Source organism: Calypte anna, chromosome 2, assembly GCF_003957555.1.
Source record: "Calypte anna isolate BGI_N300 chromosome 2, bCalAnn1_v1.p, whole genome shotgun sequence".
NCBI classification, from domain to species: Eukaryota; Metazoa; Chordata; class Aves; order Apodiformes; family Trochilidae; genus Calypte; species Calypte anna.
This window is the reverse complement of record NC_044245.1, coordinates 131,577,752-131,600,358: the sequence shown is the minus strand read 5'-3', so window position 1 is coordinate 131,600,358 and position 22,607 is coordinate 131,577,752. Positions and strand designations below refer to the sequence as shown.

At 35.2% G+C, this 22,607-nt stretch overlaps 1 protein-coding gene across 36 annotated transcripts in view; it reads right to left on the bottom strand.

Moving 5' to 3' along the window:
- RIMS2 (regulating synaptic membrane exocytosis 2) overlaps positions 1–22,607 on the bottom strand; it is a 419,884-nt gene that overhangs the window by 192,082 nt on the left and 205,195 nt on the right. For 24 of the 36 annotated variants that reach the window (XM_030444594.1, XM_030444596.1, XM_030444600.1 and 21 more), the window contains 4 exons: positions 7,335–7,402; positions 5,590–5,709; positions 3,703–3,802; positions 2,831–2,954 (listed from right to left, as the gene is read on the bottom strand). In XM_030444594.1, the coding sequence (XP_030300454.1) occupies positions 2,831–2,954; positions 3,703–3,802; positions 5,590–5,709; positions 7,335–7,402 (412 nt within the window). Of the gene's footprint in view, positions 1–2,830; positions 2,955–3,702; positions 3,803–5,589; positions 5,710–7,007; positions 7,217–7,334; positions 7,403–22,607 lie in introns of all 36 variants that reach the window. The other 12 variants (XM_030444581.1, XM_030444591.1, XM_030444593.1 and 9 more) reach the window with 1 other exon arrangement.

Genomic DNA, 22,607 nt, shown 5'->3' with positions numbered 1-22,607 from the left:
TACCTAAGCCACATCTCTGAGTACTATGTCTATACAGCTCAAGGACCTCCAGAGATTATGATTCCACCACTGCCCTTGGCAGCCTGTTGCAATCTCTGATAACCTTTTCAGTGAAGAAATGATCCTTAACATCCAATCTAACATACTTTTGAACCTAATCTGCAATTTTGATAGGGTATTTCTGTCATACAAGTCTGAGAAGAAAACCTTGAAAACAGGTATCATTCTGAATAGGTCGAATATGAGTTTTTTATAGATAGCTAGACCAATAAGCTTGAAAGCTGTGAACAATATCATAAAGTACACTAACCATATAGATAGCAGTATATCACAGTAGTGTGAATGGTATTTCTTACAAGGAACTCTCGCTGAAATAAATAGATGTAGGAGGAGCAGAGGTACTTGCAAGTAAGATACATTCCAGTGCAAGATCATATAGAATAAATAATTAAACACAATACATCATTCCTTCCAAATTCAATACAATAGTAACTACAGAAATACCGTGCACTTGAAAATAGCTGTTTCTGAGAATTAGAAAGCAGAAAATAGTTACGTTCTTGCATATAAGAGACAGAGAGCTTACATAAAAGAGCAACCAGGCCATCATTTTTTATTTTTACAAAAAGAAAAAATGATACACTGCATGCCAAAATTGAATGATTTTTTTACAGAAAAAACTTTCCATATTATCTCAGCTTATCTTGTTATCTTGTTATGTTTACTGGAAATTGGTTTTGCATTCAGAATTGCAATCAGGATATGACAACAGGTTCTCTTTCTCAACTAAGTTAATTGCTAGTAACTGAAAATTTCTGACATTAATTAATTCATTGCCATAAGACCATCAGGAGACTCGATAAGTAATAAGAACTATCTCAATGCAAAAGTGAAATCCTTCATGTGGGCATCAATTATTCTAACAGATATAATTATCGCTTCAGACATCTGGTAAGTCTGAACTTCTAATGATTTTAAATACACTGAAACTTTATTCCCTGAGGCAGAACACAGACTTATGGTATTATGTTTCCTTGAGCTATTAATTTCCTTGAGATACTATTTTCCATAGTCCATTTAGTTATTACAGAAATCTCCTAAACTGAGAAGATGGTATGGTGTTTACAGTTCATCAGATCTAATTAAAAGTATTTCTGAAGTTACACAGATAATAAAAGAATTCCAAAGAGTTACATGTAACCTAAAACCTTACCAATCTGCAGAAGTATTAATCATGGTGACTTTAGTTATAAACTCATCTAGTATATTAACTGAAGTTTTGGAGGTGAAAACACTCTTCTACATATATTGAAAGAACACACTGAGAATTAAGTACATGGAACTTTTTTAGCTCTGATCTGGATCAGTTCTTCTGACTGTGTGGCAAACAGTTAATTCTGAAGAAGGCATGAGAACCCACACCACTTTAAACAATTATAGATGAGCTGCTGCAGTGACAGCAAGTGGAGCACATAGTAACAAACAGAGGACAGGATAATAAGGAGGTAAAACAACAGATTATAAATATAAAAGCACAGGAAAGAACATCAAAGGTATTTTTAAGACATGAGCAGCCCCTTGAAACCTTTGCTCTAAAATTCTGTTTGAGAGCAATTATGAAAGATCTTACACCTCTATTAAATGAATTTAAAACCTCCTTTTTGTAGACAGTGTTCTTTAGCAATGTAGACTGTCCCTTAGCATTACTATTATACCTACAATCCAAGTTGTGCAAAGTTTTTTAAGGATAAAAGAGATGATACAGCCTTTATCCTGAAGGGGTTGCAATTCAGTATTTATATAGGAGACCTCCTATCATCCCACTAACAAAATGAAGCAGTTTATGATATTATCAAGTTCATTTAAAAACTGTCAAACCAAATGAAGTTTTTACATAATAAATTCCTACTATAGCTGGACCAGTAACAAATTATCCTCCTTGAAATGAACAACTGTAAACGTCTTCAAATTCAGTGATAATAATCCCTTTCTTCACATTCTTGGTATGATTGGCTATGGAACTTCCAATGGGGAAGTAAAAAAGGGATAGATGTGATTTTTTGGTGTAGGAACTTGGAAGAAACAAAACAGATGAAGAAGGTGAAGTACCCACAGTCTACTGTAAGAAAGCAGTAAGAAATGCCCTAATGCTAAGGAAGAAAAAAATGAAGTTTAGACACTGAGGGGTAGGTCTGAAATTTAAAAGAATTGAGCAATGTAAAGCACCAAAGAAAAAGTGCCACATAGCTTAGACAACCATTAGTTATTCATCCAGATATGTTCTATATTAAATAATAGGCAATAAATAAAGTAATAGATTTTTTTAGATTGAGATGATGAAAATGTGGATTTGAGCCTTTCTAAAGCATATTGATTATATTATGAGCATACAGTATTTTGTGCAAATTTTATATTGGAGACTCACAGTTAATAGATCTTATCATCAGTTTACAGATCAGATATGAATGTATAATTTTATACATATTATATGCAAAGGAAAAATAAAAATCAAGTCAGAAAACAAGAATAGCAACAATAAAGAGAGAACCACAGTTTCAGAGCCAGCATAAGCTAAATCACCATGTAAACAACCACAGAATTAAACCTACTTTTGACCATTATAGTAGATAATGCCTGGGATTTTCAGAAAATACAGGCTTTCACACCACTTCTTTCTACTTACTGGTGTGATCAATAGATTCTATGCTTTTTGTTTATGGAATTTTGCATGCAGTTATTATTGTTTAAAGTGCTTAAGAATCTGATATGCTCTGGATTAAAAGTTCAATTTTGCATCATACTTACGCCAAAAATTTACAAAATTACTTACCCTATTGGTCTTGAAACTACAAGCTCCACTTGTGGCTCAGGTTTGGATTCCAAAATGATGTTATATACCTCCTCAAAGGTGGCTCCTTGTAGTAGCCTTCCATTCCATTCTAATACTTCATCACCTATAATTTTAGTAATAACACTGCTTAGGAAGTCTGCTGTGAGCTGTACTTAGAATGTACTTAGAATGACAATTTTCACCATTCTACTGTCAATTTACTAAATTGTGAAACCTTTGTTGTAGAATAAGTTTGCAGTTCTTCATGCAGGTTTTCTATAGCTCAGCTTCAAATATATAAAATTCAGTGAAACAGCAGTATTATCAGGAGGACCCCTATTGAATTAGATATATATTTTCCTCACTTTGGCAGCTATGGTTTATCAGAAACCCCAACATGCCCTTTAGAAAATGCAGATGTTTGAAACAGCATCTGCTCTGAAGATCCATTTACTTCCATAGTTTTAGTAATTAAGTTTCAGATGGTTCATCTTTTAACAGTTCACATTTCTCACACATTCTCCCATCTAGCTATCCATGGTTTGCACATTGGGATAGAAGCAATTTCTTAGCCAAGCTGGTTCTGTTGGTACAATTGTAATAGCTCTATATAAAATATACACCACAAAACGACTGGGCAGGACACCAATGAAATATTTTGAGTATGAAAATGAGAAGAAAAATTGGGAGCACAAAATATATATTTCACGAAAGCAGTAATGCAATCTAGTAACTGAATGAGTGAATATCAGGTTCAGTTCTAGAGTAGTTCATCACATCAATTTATTGCAACTCCACATGTAACTTCACTTGCTTGTTATCAACTTCAGAAAAGCAACTCTGATCTGTATAGATCTATGCTAGATACATACCTGGTCTCAGATGCCCCACTGTATCAGCTAAGCTTCCTTTTTTAACTTTAGTGATAAATGCGCAGAGTCGACCTGATTCAGTCATCTTTCCTCCTACTACCTGTTTCAAAGAGGAAGTATTTTCACAGAATGAAAATTGCATTAGATTACTTAAATGTTCTGGCAACAGAAAGAAGAATTCAATTATTTTTCAGGTAGTTATCAGGTTAGTTTTCAGGTAGCCCAGGTAATACAGATTTAAAAAACACCCAGAATTTTGGCTATGAGAAGTGATGTTTGTACTTGTTCAATTTAAACACATTGCAAATAAAGAATACTTTTCACTTTTATCAAAAATATGTGTGGTATTTCAATGTATTATAAATTGCTACTAAAAAGAAAGATTCATAATTAGAGTACTTATTTCAGTAATTTTTAACACAAAACCATATATATTAATGTCACAGAGCTCATGATGTTCACACTAAGCATCAAATGTTTCTCTTGATTAAACAAATTCACTTGGGCAGGACAAGTAGGGTGAAAATAGTTGGAATACTAAAGATTTCTCTACAGGAAACTTCAGCAGGTTTGACCTTACTATTTATCTTAGAATCGGGAGATTCAAACATCAGAACCAATTATCATTGCATAATCTTCAAATTCCTGAGGTTTCTTAACAGTCTTCATATTGGGATTTAAAATTTGTAATACTAATCCAGTTTAGGTTACTTTCAATAATGTCAATATTTGAAAATTCAGGTCAGGAATAACCTCGGAAAACCACTCTTTTCAATTACATAGTGAGATTAAAAAGTAGCCAGTCTTGAATCTAAACTATTTGTGAATCTCAGTCAAGAGTTTATCTTTATAATAGGAGATTTTAGATTTTTTTACATAGAAGCTGAAACAAAAAATACTTCATCATGGCACTCTTAGTCTCTTTTGACTCTTTCTGACCTAAAGACTGTAACACACATACCTAAAATGATGTTCAACTGCCTTCTGCAATAACTTTAAAATACCAACTTTAAAATTCTGAGGCATGTAAAAATATCTTAAAAGTAATAATTTAATCCATATTTACAGTATATGACTATAGCCTAATCTGTGTACTCAAAGTCAGGGCCATGATAAACAGGGAATGGAGAATTCATCAGGCTTCTTAAGGGTTTCTCACAACAAGGATGTTGAATGAAAATACATATATTTATGTTTCTTTTACTCTGTTTAATTCATGCTCAGTCTTGTACTAGTGTTACTGGAACTGCAAACAGTATCAGGCAAAAATGAGATCATGATATGAGCTAGCAACAGCTTCATAATGTGTTTGAAGACTACTGCATCATGAAAAAGATGCTAATACATTACCTTGTGGTAATATACAACACATAAAAAATTTTCTGTTGTGTGTATCCAAAATTTAGCAAATCAAATAATCAGAAGGGAAAAATCCAGAAATAAGTTCTTTCACTGTCAGTCTCTGCTCTGGATTGAAATGTCATTAAATTTCAGATGTTCTCCAGCTCTTCAAGAGGTAGTTTATTTTTTACATTTTCCCCTTCTTTTGAGGAAAAGAAGTTACACCATGGTGCAGTGCCCAATACTAAAGACAGTGGACAGGGTTTGGGTTGCCCAGCAAGGATGCAATTAGTACCTTGTAGAACAGATATTCTCATTAAACTTGTGAAAAGATGTGTAGAATTTCTGAAAAATGTTTTTGGACCCTGTCAAGGACCCTGTAAAATTACTCTTGGTAACTGTATATAAAATGTCTCTATCTTGTAATTTTGAGAATGATAACAAATTATAGATATCAGTATGCACACAGTATATGATAAGAGAATATTTTAATTATGATGTTATTTACTTAAACAGTAGTTAGTTCCCGAATTATTCATTACCAACCTTCAATCCAAGCATTGCTCCTGAGTCTCTAGGCACACTTCCATCTTTTAGTCTTTTATTTAACAAAATCCGACCAATGAGACGGTCTCCATCTTTGGATGGTTGCCACGTTACTGGATGCTATCATATGGTGTTAACACAAAATAGAATAGAAATTTAAAGAAAAGCATTTCAGTGCTACTTTTAATTTCCTGATATACTTTTAAAATTTCATGGAAGTATTATGATTACACTAATATTTAATGTAATAGAATTGTAGACTTTTGTGCTGGAAAACATAAATTTGGACGTACAGTCCATCACAATAACTGTCTAACTGTTAATAACATTATGTGTTTTACTACACCAAATTTGTAAATATCTAGAATGATCTTTGTGTCTTGATGATTAAACAAATATAGACAACTATACGTAGTTATCTACAAACAATGATAATCACACTTGAATACTGACAAAAAGGACTTTAGAGGTCTAGTATAAGTAATACGGAAAAAGAAGCTTAATACAAAACAGAAATTGTATGGAAGACATTACTCCTTTGCTGTGATCTTCCAAACTTGTCAGTTTTTTCTAAGACTGAAAAACTTTTTAAGAGTTTTACTCTGTCTTAGTAGTGGTATGTTGAAATTGCAAAATACATTAGAAGTCTAATCATTACCCTGTATAAATGTACTGTTTCTTTCTTGGAATAATTCTTCACATATGTAACATAGTTACAGTGATTATTAATATTTTTTAATATTTTATTTTGTGTAATCATAGCACTTTTTCACAGAAAAATACTATTTCATGCTCTGTTTCATGCAAAAATTAGCAGGCACAGACAAATCTGCTCCCATTACTACTAATAATTCTAAAAAGATTTATCATAATCTCCACCAAACAGAAAGCAAAAATAAAAAATACCAAAGCAGATGGCAAAGCCTTTAATTCTGCACAATACTGCAGAAAAATGGCATGGTAACAAAACTAAAGAACAACCATGACAGTGAAAGGGAAAAAAGAAAAACAACTTTTCTGTGCAGAGAGACCCAATTCTCTCCTTTTTACACCTGGGGTTTGAACTATTAATTTAATTTCAGCCCCAGGAGTTTGAAGATAGTAAATCAAATAAGCCAATCAGTAGAATACATATTGTTAATTACTTTATACTTGAAGGTAATGCCATGATATGCTATTATGGAACTGTAAGAGCAATATTCCTTTATGCCTCTCAATTTTTTTCTTAGGCTGCCAAACAGTAAAAGCTGCAAGCATGCAGAGTAATTTCATTTGTTTTTCTTTTCTGCACCTTAAGAAATGCTACTTTGTCTCTAGAAACACCCTATCTTTCATTTTATACAGTATTTTAATGAATGACAGAGAGCAAACAAAGACCAAATGAGCAGGTTAAAATGCAGGCTCCATAATCTCAGTACCTTCTCGCTATGGCTATGTTCTTCATTTAGAGTTGTGCTACTACACGTATCTACCCCAGAGTCTTTTATCTGAGGCTCAGACCATTCCAAGTCCTCTTCCAAAGAGTGGCCACCAAAGCTCACCATTTTCTTTTGCCTCTCGGATAAGGTGTTAGAATCCGACATAACTGCCTGCTCACTAGTTTTTCTTTTTCCCCTTTGACTGTCCCCTAAAGGTGTGGGATAAAAAAAAGGATACAAAGAAAGAAAACATGCAGAGGTGTAAATAAAACAAAGGAAATGTGAAATGATAAAGGAAACTAAATGGTAAGGCTCCACATGTCTCACCAAAGACATTGGGGATGCCTCACTGCTATGCCAAGACGTATGGTCCAACCAGTTGTAATCCATGTCTCCTGTGAGAATCAGACAAGACAGTGTAGTAAAGGAAAGGTGAAAGAAAGGACGGGCAAAGATACAGTAAAATAGTAAAGACTTCTCTTTATCCTTTCTGATTCATAACCTCTGCTAGCAAGACTTGCAGAGTACTTCCAAGAAAAAGTTAAGGCTCCAATAACAGTCAGTGGCATAAGAAATACAGTGAGAAAAGAGGTACCTTTGTGTGTGTCTACATGTGCATAAAATTATGTATAGTGTAAAGCATCACTCCTTTGGAGTTTTTAACTGCACTTAAAAATTACTTGCAATAAATAAAATGAAGAGGCAAATTGTGTTGCACTCCTAACAGCATTTTCAGAAAGGACAGCAGCTGAACGTGGGATGAGTTCTCATTATAATCTAAAGAAACAGATTTGTCTTAAGGAACATATTTCTTTGCGTTTCTAATACAAACCTATACTAATCACTTCAGTAAAATACTTTAAACTGTGGTATTCTACATTCAGCTGTTCAGTAGATGATGTTATAAGGAAACTTATCTGTTAATTTTATGGATTTCTAAGACAAAAAAATATAGAAAAAAATTTTAGACTAAACTGCATATGACGTTTGCTTGAAATTTTCAGAGAAATATCTACTAGTTAAATATGAGAACAAACTCTAGTAAGTATAGATACCTTGTGGAATAAATTTATAGGATTTTGACAAAATATATTTTATAATCTCTACAGCAGTCACATGATAAGAAGTTAAAAAAAAGCTTTAAAGAAAATGTCTAACTTAATGCTGCTGTCCACAGAACTGGACAATGACTCATGTATTTTAATAAAACATTCTCTTTTATGTAAGTACTTTAAATTGTAATTTATGCCCACACGTTTTGCATTTTTACATTTCTCTTTTTCTTTTTTTCACCATTATTATTACATGTTATATAAAAAATATTATGGTACTACATGCTACATTATATTTTTATACTATTTGTATGCAGGGAAAACTGTTGACTTTTATAACAGATTTCATGACCAAAAGAATACAAAACAAAAGTATTTCTGCTTTTATTAGTACAGACCACATGCAACGTTCTTTATGTCTGTGCCTTCACATCCTGCTCTCTCATTGCTCAATCTATTCCACTGAAATTATATCAGTAAGTTTGTAGAATATAACTAATAGGTGTAGTGAAATGAGGCAACCAGGTGCCACTAATCAGGCACAGGTGGGCTTAACACAAGCTCATGCCCACTACCTGGCAATTAGTGGCACCTGGTTGCCTCATTTCACTACAAATAGGTCTATTCACAATCTTAACACTTGTCTAGAAAAGTTTACAGAGAGGATGAGAAGATGCAGCCCATGAGAAATCTGATCTTTTTTCACTTGTTTTCTCCTAGTATATATACTTGCATATGGTATCAAAATAATGTCTCATTTTCATTTTGAGGAAATAAATGTACAGAATACAAAGGTTTTCTTGTCAAATAAACTTTCAACTTATTCCCTTACATTTTGCAGGAATATTCACAAATCATAGAATGGTCTGGGTTCTAAGGGACCTTAGAGATCACCAAGATTCCATCCTCCCTGCAGGGGCATCTCCCACTAAACTCCCTGATTGCTCAAAGCCACATCCAACCTGGCCTTGAACATTGTAGTGTATTAAATGTCCTTTGGTTTCATAAAAGCAGTGGTAAGGAACCTCATGGAATTATTTTGAAGATATAATTCAATTATATTTTGTAAGTAATAAATTGGCCTGCTGTAAATTACTTCCTTGATTGAAAAGAAGATAGAATTTTGAAGTGAGAAATTCGTACATAAAGTGCTTTTCATGACAGCTAATATCTTGACTATATTACAGATAGAAGTGTGGCTATCCTGCTAATGGGAAAAGAAGTCTTCTTCTGAAAGCCAGTAACTTTTTGCAAAAGGTACTTCTGGTATGGAATTTCTAGTGTCTGTCTCCAAAGACATTGCTTCAGGAGAATTCAGTAAACTTATCAGTCAGATAACAAAGGTCTAGCCTTAACTGCAGAAATATACATTTACAATCCTGAAGATTGCAGAAGTTCCAGGGTATATATTGTCTGGCTTACAAATCCAGGCCTTAAAACAAATTTTAAAATGGACCTTAAGTGACAAAAGCTCATCTCATTACCATGTTTACTTCTCAGCTTGAAGTGCATGAACTAGAGGCGCTTGAATCCATATTGTCTTGTCCCACCAGTATTCTGTGTCATCAATACAACTGCTGTACCCAAAACCACAGACTAACTAAGAAAGCTGGAATTTGCTTCCCAATAATTTGGTGCATAATTCTAGGACCAAAGCATTGAAATAAAACGGAGTTCATGAGATGAAGACCAGCTAAAAATCATAATTCTTACTGATTTTAATTCCTGAGTTTTTCTGAGAAATGGCATCTTTTAATCAAAGGACTAAATTTAAATGTAGGTATCTACCATTAGGAATTAAGAATTTGCCACTGCAAATTACTGGGAATTTTTAAGGTTTTAAAATTTTGAGCAGCTATCTCAGCTAATCCAAAAAAAAAGATACTAGAAAGGAATCCAGGAGTATCAGTATGTCCCTGCTGTTGTATGGTGAACACTGTACTTTACCTGTGCTTTGTAGAAACCCTTCATGGTTTTGCCAGCTCTCCCATTCAGACATTTCCCCATATAATTCCATAGTGTTGTATGACATTGTCAAGAGCAAGGATTCCTATAAAACTAAACTTTCATGTGGGTCCACACTGGCCCTGTCACAGAGATTTGGCATTATATAAGTGAAGGTATAAGTGAACCTGGTGGGATGAGTCCTGTGATTGGAGCACCCTATTGGATGGGTACAGACACTTGACACAAGAGATAGAAAGGGCAGAATTGGTGGAGTGGTGGCACTGTACATAATGGAAGAGCTGGAGTGCATGGAGCTCCCAGTAGGCAATGGCACAGTTGAGAGTCTTTGGGTAAGAATCAAGGGACAAACAATTAATGATAATGTCATTGTTAGCATATACTACAGACCTCCTGGCCAGGATGAGGATGCCAATGACCTATTCTTTGAGGAACTAAGGGATGCTTCCTAGTCAATTGCCCTTGTCCTTACGGGGGACTTCAGCTCTCTGGAAATCAACTGGGAACACCATACAGCAGGCACAACCCGGCCGGGTGATTTCTAAGCCACCTGGATGACAGCTTTATGGAACAGGTCGTAACCCAGAATGCCCTCCTTGATCTGATGCTCATCAACAGAGAGGATCGTATGAGTGAAATGAAGATCAGTGGTCACATTAGCCACAGTAACCACAGTAACCACCAGGCAATGGAGTTCAAAATCTCTGTTGACAAGAGGAAAACTGCCAGCAAAAAACTTCAACATTGGACATGAGGAGAGCAGACTTGAGGCTTCTCAAGGAGCTTTCGAGTCAAGTCCTCTCTCATTATACATTAAAAATAAAATACACTGGTTCTTTTCCTACTACAGAATGTCCTATTTCTTTCTATTTTCAGGGAAAAAAAAATTCTAAGTCCTTTTATATCATGTTAGAGAAACTTTACAGAGAACTCTCAAGTAATTGAAACAAGAGATCTCTAATTCTTCTACCAAGACTTTGGATACTTATAGAACAGATTGATACATCTGAATTAATCAGCCTATGTTTCTTTTACAGTTAGTGAAGGGAAACAGAACCTTTTAAGGTGTGGTTCTTTTGACTTGCTTTAGATGTGTACTTCCAGGTGAGATAAGTCATACCTTCATTGTACCCAAAATGTCTTATTTCTCCTCCAAGGTTTATTAAGCAGGTCTCAGTGACTCCTGCAGATTGTCATAATCTTTTCATCAGAAGGATTCTGCTACCATAAATTGCTATTTGTACACAGCCCCAACTATTTGTTTACATACACAAGAAGATATCAAAATTATCACAGAAAGGACCCAGAACTCTTCAAGGTGCCATGGAAGACAAGTCTATTGGACTGATATTATACAATTAGAAATTAAAAAAAATATTACTTTTAACATGTTATTTGAAGAAAGCAATATACATTCTCATTGTCCAGATCCATGGTAAAGTACAAAACTATTTTTCTTCTAAGCAGCTTAGATGTAATGAGCACAATTTAATTAGTTATTCTACAAGCAGAGTGATTTGGAATGTTCTAAGGTTCCCCAAACCTTCACAGAGGATATATGGATGACCCTAAGCCTTCCCATTTTAAATAGGACCTGTCTAAACTACAAAATTCTTCCCTTGGCAAATTAAAATTAACTTGCTTTGAACCAAGCAAAACAAAAACTTGTTTCCTCAGATCCAAATCTCCATGCCAAAAAGGAAAGGTCATACAACTTCTCAACTACTGCTAATGATGCTCAATAAAAAAGATATTACTCTCAGCAGAAAGGATTATCTAATGTAAAAGCTGAAAGGGTTTCAGCATGATTATTTTGTTCTGGCTCTCTTTCTAAATAAGTTCATCACAGTGATGAAGAGCATCACTAATGATAAAAGAATATTTACTGGAAGTATTTTCTCAAGTATGTTTTGCTGGAGGGATTTAAATGATGAGAAAGGCTTTCCTCAAAATTGCATTTTCAAAAACAAAATTAGGCTTGGTCTATTAGTCAAATATATTTTGAAAAATATATTTCCTTTGAATTAAATTTTATAAAAGGCATACCTATATGGCAAAAACATTTCTGTGATAAAATACTTGCTTCCTGTAGAAACCTACTGTATTACTAACCTGAGCTGGAGCTAAAAAAACAAAAAGAGAAAAAGAAACACCAGAATTTCTTAATGGAAGTCCAAACTCAGTAGACTCCCACTGGAAGTGATTCTTCCAGTCACCACACAGTGACACATGCTGGGTGACCTCATAAACTTACTGACATGCCTTTAATATAACACCATGGTGAGCTGATCCATGCTGGACACCAGGTGCCCACCAAACCCACTCTATCACTCATCTCCACAGCTGGACAGGGGAAGGAAAATAAAACAAAAGGCTCATGGGTGAAGATAAGGACAGGAAGAGATCACATCAATTATTGCTATAGGCAAAAATGCTCTGACCTGGGGAAAATAATTTAGTTTACTGCAAATTAGAAGTCAAAATAGGATAATGAGAATAAAAAAAAAAATCTTAAAGAACCTTCCCCCCACCCTTCCCTTCTTCTAGACTCAACCTCACTCCCCATTTCTCTGCCTCTTACCCACCCAGCAGCTCAAGCAGACAGGGAATGGGGACTGTGGTCTGTTCATCACATGTTGTCTCTGCCACTTCTTCGTTCTCAGGGGTAGGACTCCTCACACTCTTACCCTGCCCCAGTGAGAGGTCCCTTCCAGTGCGGGAGACAGTCCTTCATTAATTCCTACAACAGGGGCTCCTGCCATGGGCTGCCGTTCTTCACAAACTGCTCCAGTGCCGGTCCTTTAGAAACAGACTGCTCCTGACTGGGTTTCCCACACAGTCACAAGCCCTTCCAGAAAACCTGCTTCAGTGTGAGCTCCTCTCTCCATGACTCCACAGGTCTTGACAGGAGCCTGTTCAAGCATGGGCTTCCTTTGGGGTCACAACCACCTTTGGGCATCCACCTGCTCCTTCTTGGGGTACTCTATGGGATGCAGGTGAGTACCATTAATCATGGGATGCAGGGGGACAACCTAACTCACCATGGTTTTCACCACAGACTGCAGGGGAATGCCTGTCCCTGTGCCTGGACCTTGTTCACCCTCTCCTTGTTCACTGACCTTGGTGTCTGCAGTTGTTGCTCTCCCATATTCTACATCTGCTTTTGCACTTAAGTTTTTCTCCCACCTTCTTAGATGTGCTATCACAGAGGCACTACCACCAGAGGCTGACTGGTTTGGCCTTGGCCACTGGTGGGTCCATCTTGCAGGTGGCTGGCATTGGGTCTGTTGGACATGGATGAAGCTCCATGCAGCTTCTCACAGAAGCCACACTTACAGCCCCTCCACTAACAAAACCTGTCCATGCAAACCAAACACAGACACCTGAAGTGTGACAATATATGTCACACCATGGCTTGTATCATATAATCCAGTGCAAAAACTCACACCTGGGGACACCAAGAAAATGGAATGTTAAGAAGTCACAAGAAGTGGCCAGATATGTTATACTGCGGACTCAGTTCCCCACTGCCAGTTGATTAATATTAAATTCAATTTTCTCAGGTTTGTACACCTTTGTTGTATGTTCCATTTCTAGTAAGATCAGGAAAAATGAATTAATGAAGCATAATGTCCTGTGAATTTTTCTCTTTTCTGTGACTGTCCTAAAGACATTGTCTTAGGAAGATGCCTCTCCAATTACACTTTTGATGTGTACACTTTTGATGAAGGCTTTTTCTAGCTTTTTCCCTTTTCCATTTCTTCCTGCTTCTCTATTGTTTATGGAGGAAGTTTTGAGCCTATGCTTGGAAAAGGAAATTTCTCTACCAAAATACAAATGAAAACATGCTTTGTAAAACTTAGACAAGGCAGTATTTCTGGATCATGGCCAGTAGTACATAATCAAAAGCAATTTTTTGTCATTGTTCTAAATAGTCCAAATTTAGTCTCTTCTTACAGAATATGCTTTTTTTACTTTTTCTTCCCTATTCACATGTGCAAATGTCATACAAGTGTTCATGGGCTAAACTCAAACTTCTTCTTTGGTTATTGGTCATTACCATGCATACCAACTGACTGTTTTCATTGCAAGTTCTTCGGTGTCTAAGGCTTGGTACTGATATCAACAATAAAACTTGCCTATACCTGAATGAGGGGCCCTTTTAAAGAAGAAACAAGTACTTTTAGTAATACAAGGGAGAATCAAACCTAAGAATATCCTTAAAGAATCCCACATCCATCCATTGGTATGGCAGCTCAGTCCTCTGTAATGCTGTGATGATATTACCCTCAACTAAAAGGAAACAGGCCAGTTAGCCTACAGCGCTGCACAGATGAGTCTACTTAACAAGCTCTTAAATATAATACACATATAAGTTAACTTGTTTCTGAACAGTGAGGAAAAGACCTGTCTCCCATCTTGCTGGGTCTCAAAAAATCAGTCACCTTTCTATCTAAATCTCAATCAGTCACCTCTCTCAAAAATCAGTCACCTTGGGAAATGACTGCTAAGGAAGCACGGTTTTGTCATACAAACAGAGAAGATCCAACTGAGTTATGATGTGTTTGGAGCTGCTGCACAATTGGGAACTGATCTGCACAGGCACAATAAATTCCTTTCTCAGACTCTGAAAATTGTCCAGGCAAATTCAACAGTCCTGCTGCCAAAAGCATGGCAATAGCAAAATCTGCCAAGCCAGCTGGAAAAAAGCCTTACTGAAACCTGGAAGAGAAATGTGTTTGTAGTTGAAGCACTATGAAAAATTGTGTGAAACTGCTGCAATGTTTAAAAACCAGTTGTGGGTCTTGAGTGTTTGTGGTACCTATTTTCCTTTTCATTACCATTTTATTTACTCTCACCAAAGGAGGCTTGATTAAACTGAAGAAATAAGTAGCTTCAGGAATGCTCTATTTAGCATTAGTAGACATATTTACTTCTACTTTCTGGTGACTTACCCTACATTCAGCTTTCCACAGATATACACTCTTTTTACATCCTGAAATTGTGACTCTGGTAAATTGAGTCACGGTAGCTCCAACAAGGCTGCCTGGCATCTGGAAGGCATCTCAGGGGCATAGGATTTCCTGCACATGTACTAAATACTAAATATGAACCTATTTCTACCTGGATATTTTGGGCAGACATATGAGCTCTCTACCTTTGAATGGCAGTATTTAACCAGGTGCATTTTAACTTCTTTTAGAAATGGATATCTGCTCACAGAGTGTCTATACCAATTTTTCCTTCAAATAATACCTTTAAGGCTACTAGAACATCTAAAGCAATGCAAATAATTTTTTTAAATATTTTCAAAGCTTGCATACATTGCATAGACCCTTCTAATACTTATTAGTAACATAAAAATACAGAAAAACATACTTATATTGTGTACTTAATTAATTTGAAGCTTAGTGCTTTGATGTCAGTACTAATTATTACAGAAAATAACCCTAAGCTAGTTTGAATCAGTATATCTTAATTACTAAGCCTGAAATCTATGAAGTGAAAACAAAAAGTGACTGTGAAAGAGAGTTAGGGAATGGATTCTGTATAAGACTTGATGTCAGAATCACAAACAAGAACTAAAACTTCGCATGTCAGTTGTACTCATGACAGAGATGTATTAATTCTATCAAGAATCAGCTGTAAGTAAAACTGAAATAGTGAATATTTCAAGGATAGGAAAATCTTCTTATCTTATTTTTTAAAAAAATAAATAAATATTTATTTGGTACAGCTTTCTATATTTTTATTCCCAAAGTCATCTAGAAATAATCCTAATGAGACAGCGCTAACATATCGATATCTCCTGTAATAGGCACATTGGTATCTAAAATTAAACTGGATTATCAGCTCAAGGGCCACCCATATATAATGAATGAAGACTGGACACTTTTTCCATTTATCATATCCTTTCCCTTTCTTTTCACTGCCTCCAGTTAGGATCACTGGCATTTTGCTATCAAAAGTGATGTTAAGAAATACTCATCTTGTGATTTTCAGTATGAGATAACCAGTAACAAATAACATACCTGTGTATCTAACAGAATAATATAGCTAAATAATCTAAAGATGTAATTTTTAACAGTATTTAAATTTTTTAAGTTAAACCATTTTATAAAATAATCAAAGTAATAATCAGGTTCCAGTTCACCGTTGTCTTTTTCTCTTCAGTCATTAGGTTTTGTTTGAGGGAAAAAATATCCTCCACTTTTACCCTTGGACATAGCTGTTGTCCTGTAAAGATAGCTGGAGTGAAGGGGTAAGGCAAAAAAAGTCCAGTCCACATTTTTGATCATGTTATTCCAAAAAATCTTACAAGCACTTGGTAAGCACAGAAAAGGACTCAAAAATTCACTAAATGTCTTGATCACTGATGAGACTACAACAACTTTAGAACAGAAAAAATAACCTCAAAAACCCCCAAACATTCTGTATTACATACAAACAGCCATGTTGAATAGCAAGCCAACACTTAGGAACTAAGACTACTTCTTTTCTTGGTATAATTCTCAATTTACACTATGCAGAAAACTATAGGCAAGCTTCAAATTTCTACCTAATAATCAAGAGTGAAATACAACTACTGTAGGATATGTCACCAGTTTAGATTAAAGTATTTGTAGCAAGGAATTTCAATAGCAACAGCATTTCAATACAAATTATAGCAGCTTTTTTTCCTTGAAGGTCATCTAACATTTCATATGTGGAATAGCCTTTCTGACTGTCAAAGCAAGTATAAGATTCAATTAATTCAACCTGCTACCTTCTCAAAACTGTTTTCAAAACTGCAGCAGACACAGCATAGGCTCACTTCATTGTTAGAATGATTTAAGAAACAAGTAAGCAGAAATTTATTGCAGTATATCCAAAGTATCATCAATTTCTGGCAGCAATCATTCCATAAAGAGTCTAAAAACATGCAGTGCATCTGCTGATTCTGAAGCTAGAGAGACAGCAAAAAAAATCATCATGTGAGGGATTTTCATCACCTTGACACTGCAACAAAAGTCTCTGTAAAGCAGTAATTGGATCGTTACATATTAATCTCCCCTTTAAAATTCATGATGAAAAAGGTAATCTAGTATACGTAAAAAGCCCTATTGTTTTGACTTTGTTTACATGTTATCCTTGTCAAACCACCTTTTTTGAAAGAAATTCATTACCTCCTTTAAAGGGGAAAAGAAAATCTGAAATGAAACTCAAGAGGATTCCAGAAGTAAGAATCATAAGCTGCCTGGTTTAGTTTCATATATTGTATAAACAGCCTTGACAGTATGATACTATCTAATCAAATTAGAACAATGATCTGTTACACCTGCGAAAATAAAACACCAATGACTGTGCTTGTTTTTTAAGACACCTTAGCAACATCAACCATATTTTGTGCCTATGGATGTTCGTATGCCCATATGTGCATGCAAGAAAATCCACATACTTGTTACACTAAGAAGGTGAGGTTGCCAAATGAGTATTCTTAAGGTGAGAATGATACAAGACTTAAGTTCACTGTGGAGCTTTAATTTAGCCCCTATATAAATGTGTTGATACGTAATCTCTTATAATAAGATGAAAAATTCCCACTATTAACCAAGAGTACAATCATCTGTGCACAGCATGGACAAAGGCTGGAGATTAAATAAGTAACTCATCAATATCTTTGTTTCTTCAGTTAATGACCCCTTTGGTTATTGAATGTAATCTAAATGCAGTACTAAATACAAAAGTATTTGTCTCCTGAGAGTGTTTTTCTGTTGCTCTCAGTCTATGCTTGTTCTGCAGCAGTTGGGGTTAAATTGAAAGAATTTCTCTTTGTGGCCTGTATGCATAATGAAATTAAGTGGATGCTGCAATTAACCTCTTTTAAAATAATCTGCTGTCATATGTAGATGGAAGAGAAAATTTTGAAACATTCCAAACAATTTTTAGGGCCAAAACTGAGAATTATAGGACTTGATTTTTCTTCAATAATTTCTAGGGTTGTAAATTCTGCCTTTTCCCAGCTCTGCTATACTCATACATAGCAAATCACAAGAATTTATAAAAATCTACTTAAAAAACAAGCATTAAATTTCATTATATTATTAAAACAAAGAAAAAAAAATCATTTCCCGACATCCATCCAAGATGCTCCACATCTATACTGGTCTATGTATACAAACTGAATGGAAACCTTCTTTGAACAGAAATCATTGCAGGAGGTTCTTCAAAGAGAAGCAATATGGTAAGAAGTAAAATGTGGAGATTGAAGGCTAAGATTGTTTAAATCATATAGATATATATAAAGAGAGAGAGAGATGGATACATCCACATTCCAAAACTAATTTTGTACCTTAATGATAAAAAGTAGATGTCTTAATTGAAATTTTAAGTGCCTTTATGATTTCAAAAGAATATAGAACAACGGAAGAAGGCTCTACAAAAGAATAGTTGGTGATGTCAGCTCTGTAATTATTTCATTTAGCTGAATACATAAATAAGCATGTTGCTCAGGGACCTTTTCACAGTCAACCAGAACTATGCTCGTAATTATAGACTTCATGGCAACTGAAGCTCCAATAAAATTTACATAAGGGATTTAATCTCAGTCTCCTGTTCTTCTCAGATCACAATTATCCAAAAATATATCCCCTGAGGCAAAGTGTTTTCAAAGGGAATTAAAGCAAAAGGTCAATACTTTCCACTACCTTTTTAGAAAAGTTTCCTCATATCCCCTACTTTAAACTGGAAATTTGAGGTGAGAGTAGAAAGTCATAATACTTAAGGCTTGCAAAATTAGCAAGGAATTTCACCTCATAAATTGGACCAGGTTGTATATTATGGAGCCTCTGATTTCACAAATCAGTGCTTCAGCCAGAATAACTCATGTAGTTCACACTAGACGAGTTTTTCAGAAGCAACAAATTAGTGTGGATGAGCCTGGACCACTATTCTTTTCTCCAGGTAGCACAACTGTATTCACAGAAAACAAGTTGCACATTTGCCACCGAAGTTATTCTGCTCCAAATGAGGCTAACAACTCATTCAAAATTCTTCAAAAGCCACCAAGTGACCAGATAAAATTGTGTAAGGAGCTTGGGTTGCAGCTGTTTTCAAATCACATTCTCCCATGCTTCAGTTACTCATTTGATTCCTTGACAATATCATTAATCAAGATTAACACAACTCTACAAATAAATGGCTTTTCACATCAGCATTGTGGCAGATAAACTGCTATTGTTCTAACCCACTACTACTGGAAGACCAGCAGCAAATGCATCGTTGTTGCTTTTGTAACCTAAGTGATTCTATGGTCTCTCCATTGCTTATCTTACTCAGAGACATGAGCACTCCAATTGTGAGATACTATTAATCTCTGTGGAGTATGAAGCTGAAAGCCTTGGATGTTTGAACATAACAAATACAAAAATTATACGAGCAACCTTTTTTTTTTTTTAATCAAAAGTATCAAAAATGTACAGAAATTAAGTTCCAAGAGACTCCAATTATTCAAATATTAATATTAAGGAATGGGGGTTTTTTGCCTTTTATGGTAGAGACTATGCCCTAACTATGGTGTAAAGGCTGCCTCTTTTCCTCATCATGCATTCTTGATATCTCTGGGCAAGACTCAGATATGAAAAAAATAGCTGTGGGATCCAGCAGGCAAATGACCTGAACAGATACGGCCATCTGACTTGTAAACAACAGAGGGTTGCTCTCCTGATTTCAATCTGGTAGTGAACACTTGGAAATACACCCATAAGTCCCTTGAAGACTACTCAGCAATTTTGTTTTTAGAACTCCATGAAACACTTCATTTCTGTCTGTATCTGCTCAGCACAGACAAAATACCATACAGACTTGTAAGAACTGCAGCCCTTCCACAAGTCAAGATTTTTTTAAAAAGCTGCCTTGAATAAGCTGTAATAATTTCTTATTAATATTTTATTACCTGAATCTTGAATTAAAAAAAAAATCTGATATTTCCTTTACTGTGATAAGAAATAATTTAAACCCCAGTATTCATCTGCTGCTGCTTACTACTACACTAATAATATTGGACTATTTCTATCTATCAAAATAAAATCAATTTAGCTTAAAATGCAATCTTGATTAGTAATATTGCAAATACAAATAATTATACTATTAACATTTATTACTCTACTGTCCTGGTTTGGGCGTCTGTTATTCGGTTTAATTGCCGGGCCAGTGTTAAACCGTGACATCTACATTTGATGATGGACTTTGATTTGTAACTCCCATTTCTAGAACTGATGGTTGAAATAAAGAGATATCACAGTTTTTTGCAAATACAAGATTGGCAGTGCTCATAGCTATGCTCTGTAAACAACACAAGCAGTTACCTACTTTTTACAGTGACATTACCCTTCCTGCCTATTTTTTTTTAGAGCACACTCTGTGAAATCCAATAAAGAACAGGCAAGTATGATATGCTTTGGAAGTAACAACTTTGGCAAACTACAAATCTCAATGAAAGTTAACAAATTTAACTGTTTTTCTGCCAGAATTCAGCATCATTTCTTCCCTGTTGCCTTCAAATATAATCTTGTGCAAATATTGGCTTTCACATGTCATATATTTCTTAACATCTGTCTCTTATAGCTTTGTAGCTTAATTTTTTTTACAGCTTTTATAAGTGAAGTATAATAAACGATTTCTTTCTTTTAGTAAAGGCTGATAACACACAAATCCCACAGTCCCTGGCCTTCATATATTTCCAAGTGTAAGACTGTCCCAATGGGGAAAAGGTAAAAAATCTTACTGCACTTTTTCTCTAATTCCCAGTACTGCAAACAGCAATAACTTAGTAGGATCTTGCCTACTAAGAGAATATGAGTTCAATAGGACCCTTCACAATCTTTCACAAAAGTGTCCTTTAAACCCACAAAATCTTCTCCTCTTCTTATCTCCAAAAACCTTGTTCCATGCAATTAATATCATATAATCAGACATGGGAGGTAAATAAACAGGTGAATGCAATGCCACTGAAAGACAACTTTGGATAAAAACTTAGATACAACAGTTGTCCCAACCTTTCTGAAACTGTGGGAAAAGTTCCTGAGCTAGTGTTGCAGGAAATGCCATTGTCCTCTCACCAGCAGCTGAAGTTTTTCAAACTTGATTCTGTGTGGCCCTGCACAACCCAGGAAAACATCACTGGCAACACCTGACTGTAAACCACAGGCTATGGAGTCACCAGTCCCCAGTGTAACAGAAAACCAAAATGACCACTGACCTCCTCTTGACAGCTTGGGTACATTGAGGAATGGGAGCTATCTCATCTATGAAAGACACAATAAATTAGTTGACTCTGCAAGATTCACACACTTTTTTGCTTCTGTGGAAGCTGTCTATTCTGTTAATAAACACTTTCAGAACTGCTGTGTAACCATCAAACCAGGCATGGTGGGTGCCAAGGGTCTGCAGTTCTTTCCCTGGCTTAAAGGTACCCATCAGGGGAACTGGTGGGCAAAGACAGCACAAGCAAGTACCAGTGTGCATTATTCTATCTCAAACATTGCGTAATAATTACACACTTCAGGACCTGTTCCCAGCTCTGGCCTTGTACAAAGTCTTAGTTACTTAATCTGCTAGAAGTGATAAATCACAAAAAGAGTAGATTTAGGAGAAGTTTAGCATAAGGGGTATAAGTACAGGAATGAACAAGCATTAGTAGTGCTAATGGAGGAAAGACAAAAGGGTATCAGAGTTTGAGAATTTAGAAGGTTTGGACTTTTCCAAATTCTTACAAGATGCAGAGAGGACCAAAGGAATCTATCATTAGATTCTATACTTAGATCAAAGTATTCCTGGTTAAGCTATTACACCTAAAGTGAATTTAAATTCAATTACTCAGTCTATGTATTCATAAAAATTTAAAAATTAATTTACATGCATCTGTAATGTTTGGGATTATGCATACATAATTTTTCCTCAATTTGGATATTATTTACTTTGATATTAAAGTCTTCATTATACCTTAGCAGGTACCATGTTCTATTTAATAAAATCAAAATACTGGCCTCAGTCTATATTTTATATCAGCCAGAATGTTGTCAGCTGGCATTGCAAATGCAAATGTAAGCAAGAATCTGGTCAGCATTTCTCAAATTGTATTTATACAGTATTTTTTTTTCCATTTTGGCTTAGGAAAATGCTTGACTTTGTTTTATATCCCTTTTAAAAGCACACATTTTAAACACTGAGAACGATTTGTTTTGTTTTCTGCTAACATCACAGAAAAGAGGGTCATACAAATAGAAGCATCCTCATTAATTAGATTACATTTTATACATTTTATGGACACATTTTTTTGTAGAATAGAGAGGGGAAATGTGTTTTTTTCATATGCAAAACTCTCATTTTGGAATTTATAAATTACTATAAAGATTAGAATACCTCACTTTCTTCTGTCAGGACTAATTCTTTTTGTAGTTTGAAAAAATTCTTGTGTGAATACTGCCACATGTCATACATACTAAGCTGAACTGTGTAATGTAACTGTTACAAAATCCTTATGTTAATTTTCACCTTTCCATCTTTCTCTAAGCACATAATACTGCACTTAATGGAATTATTA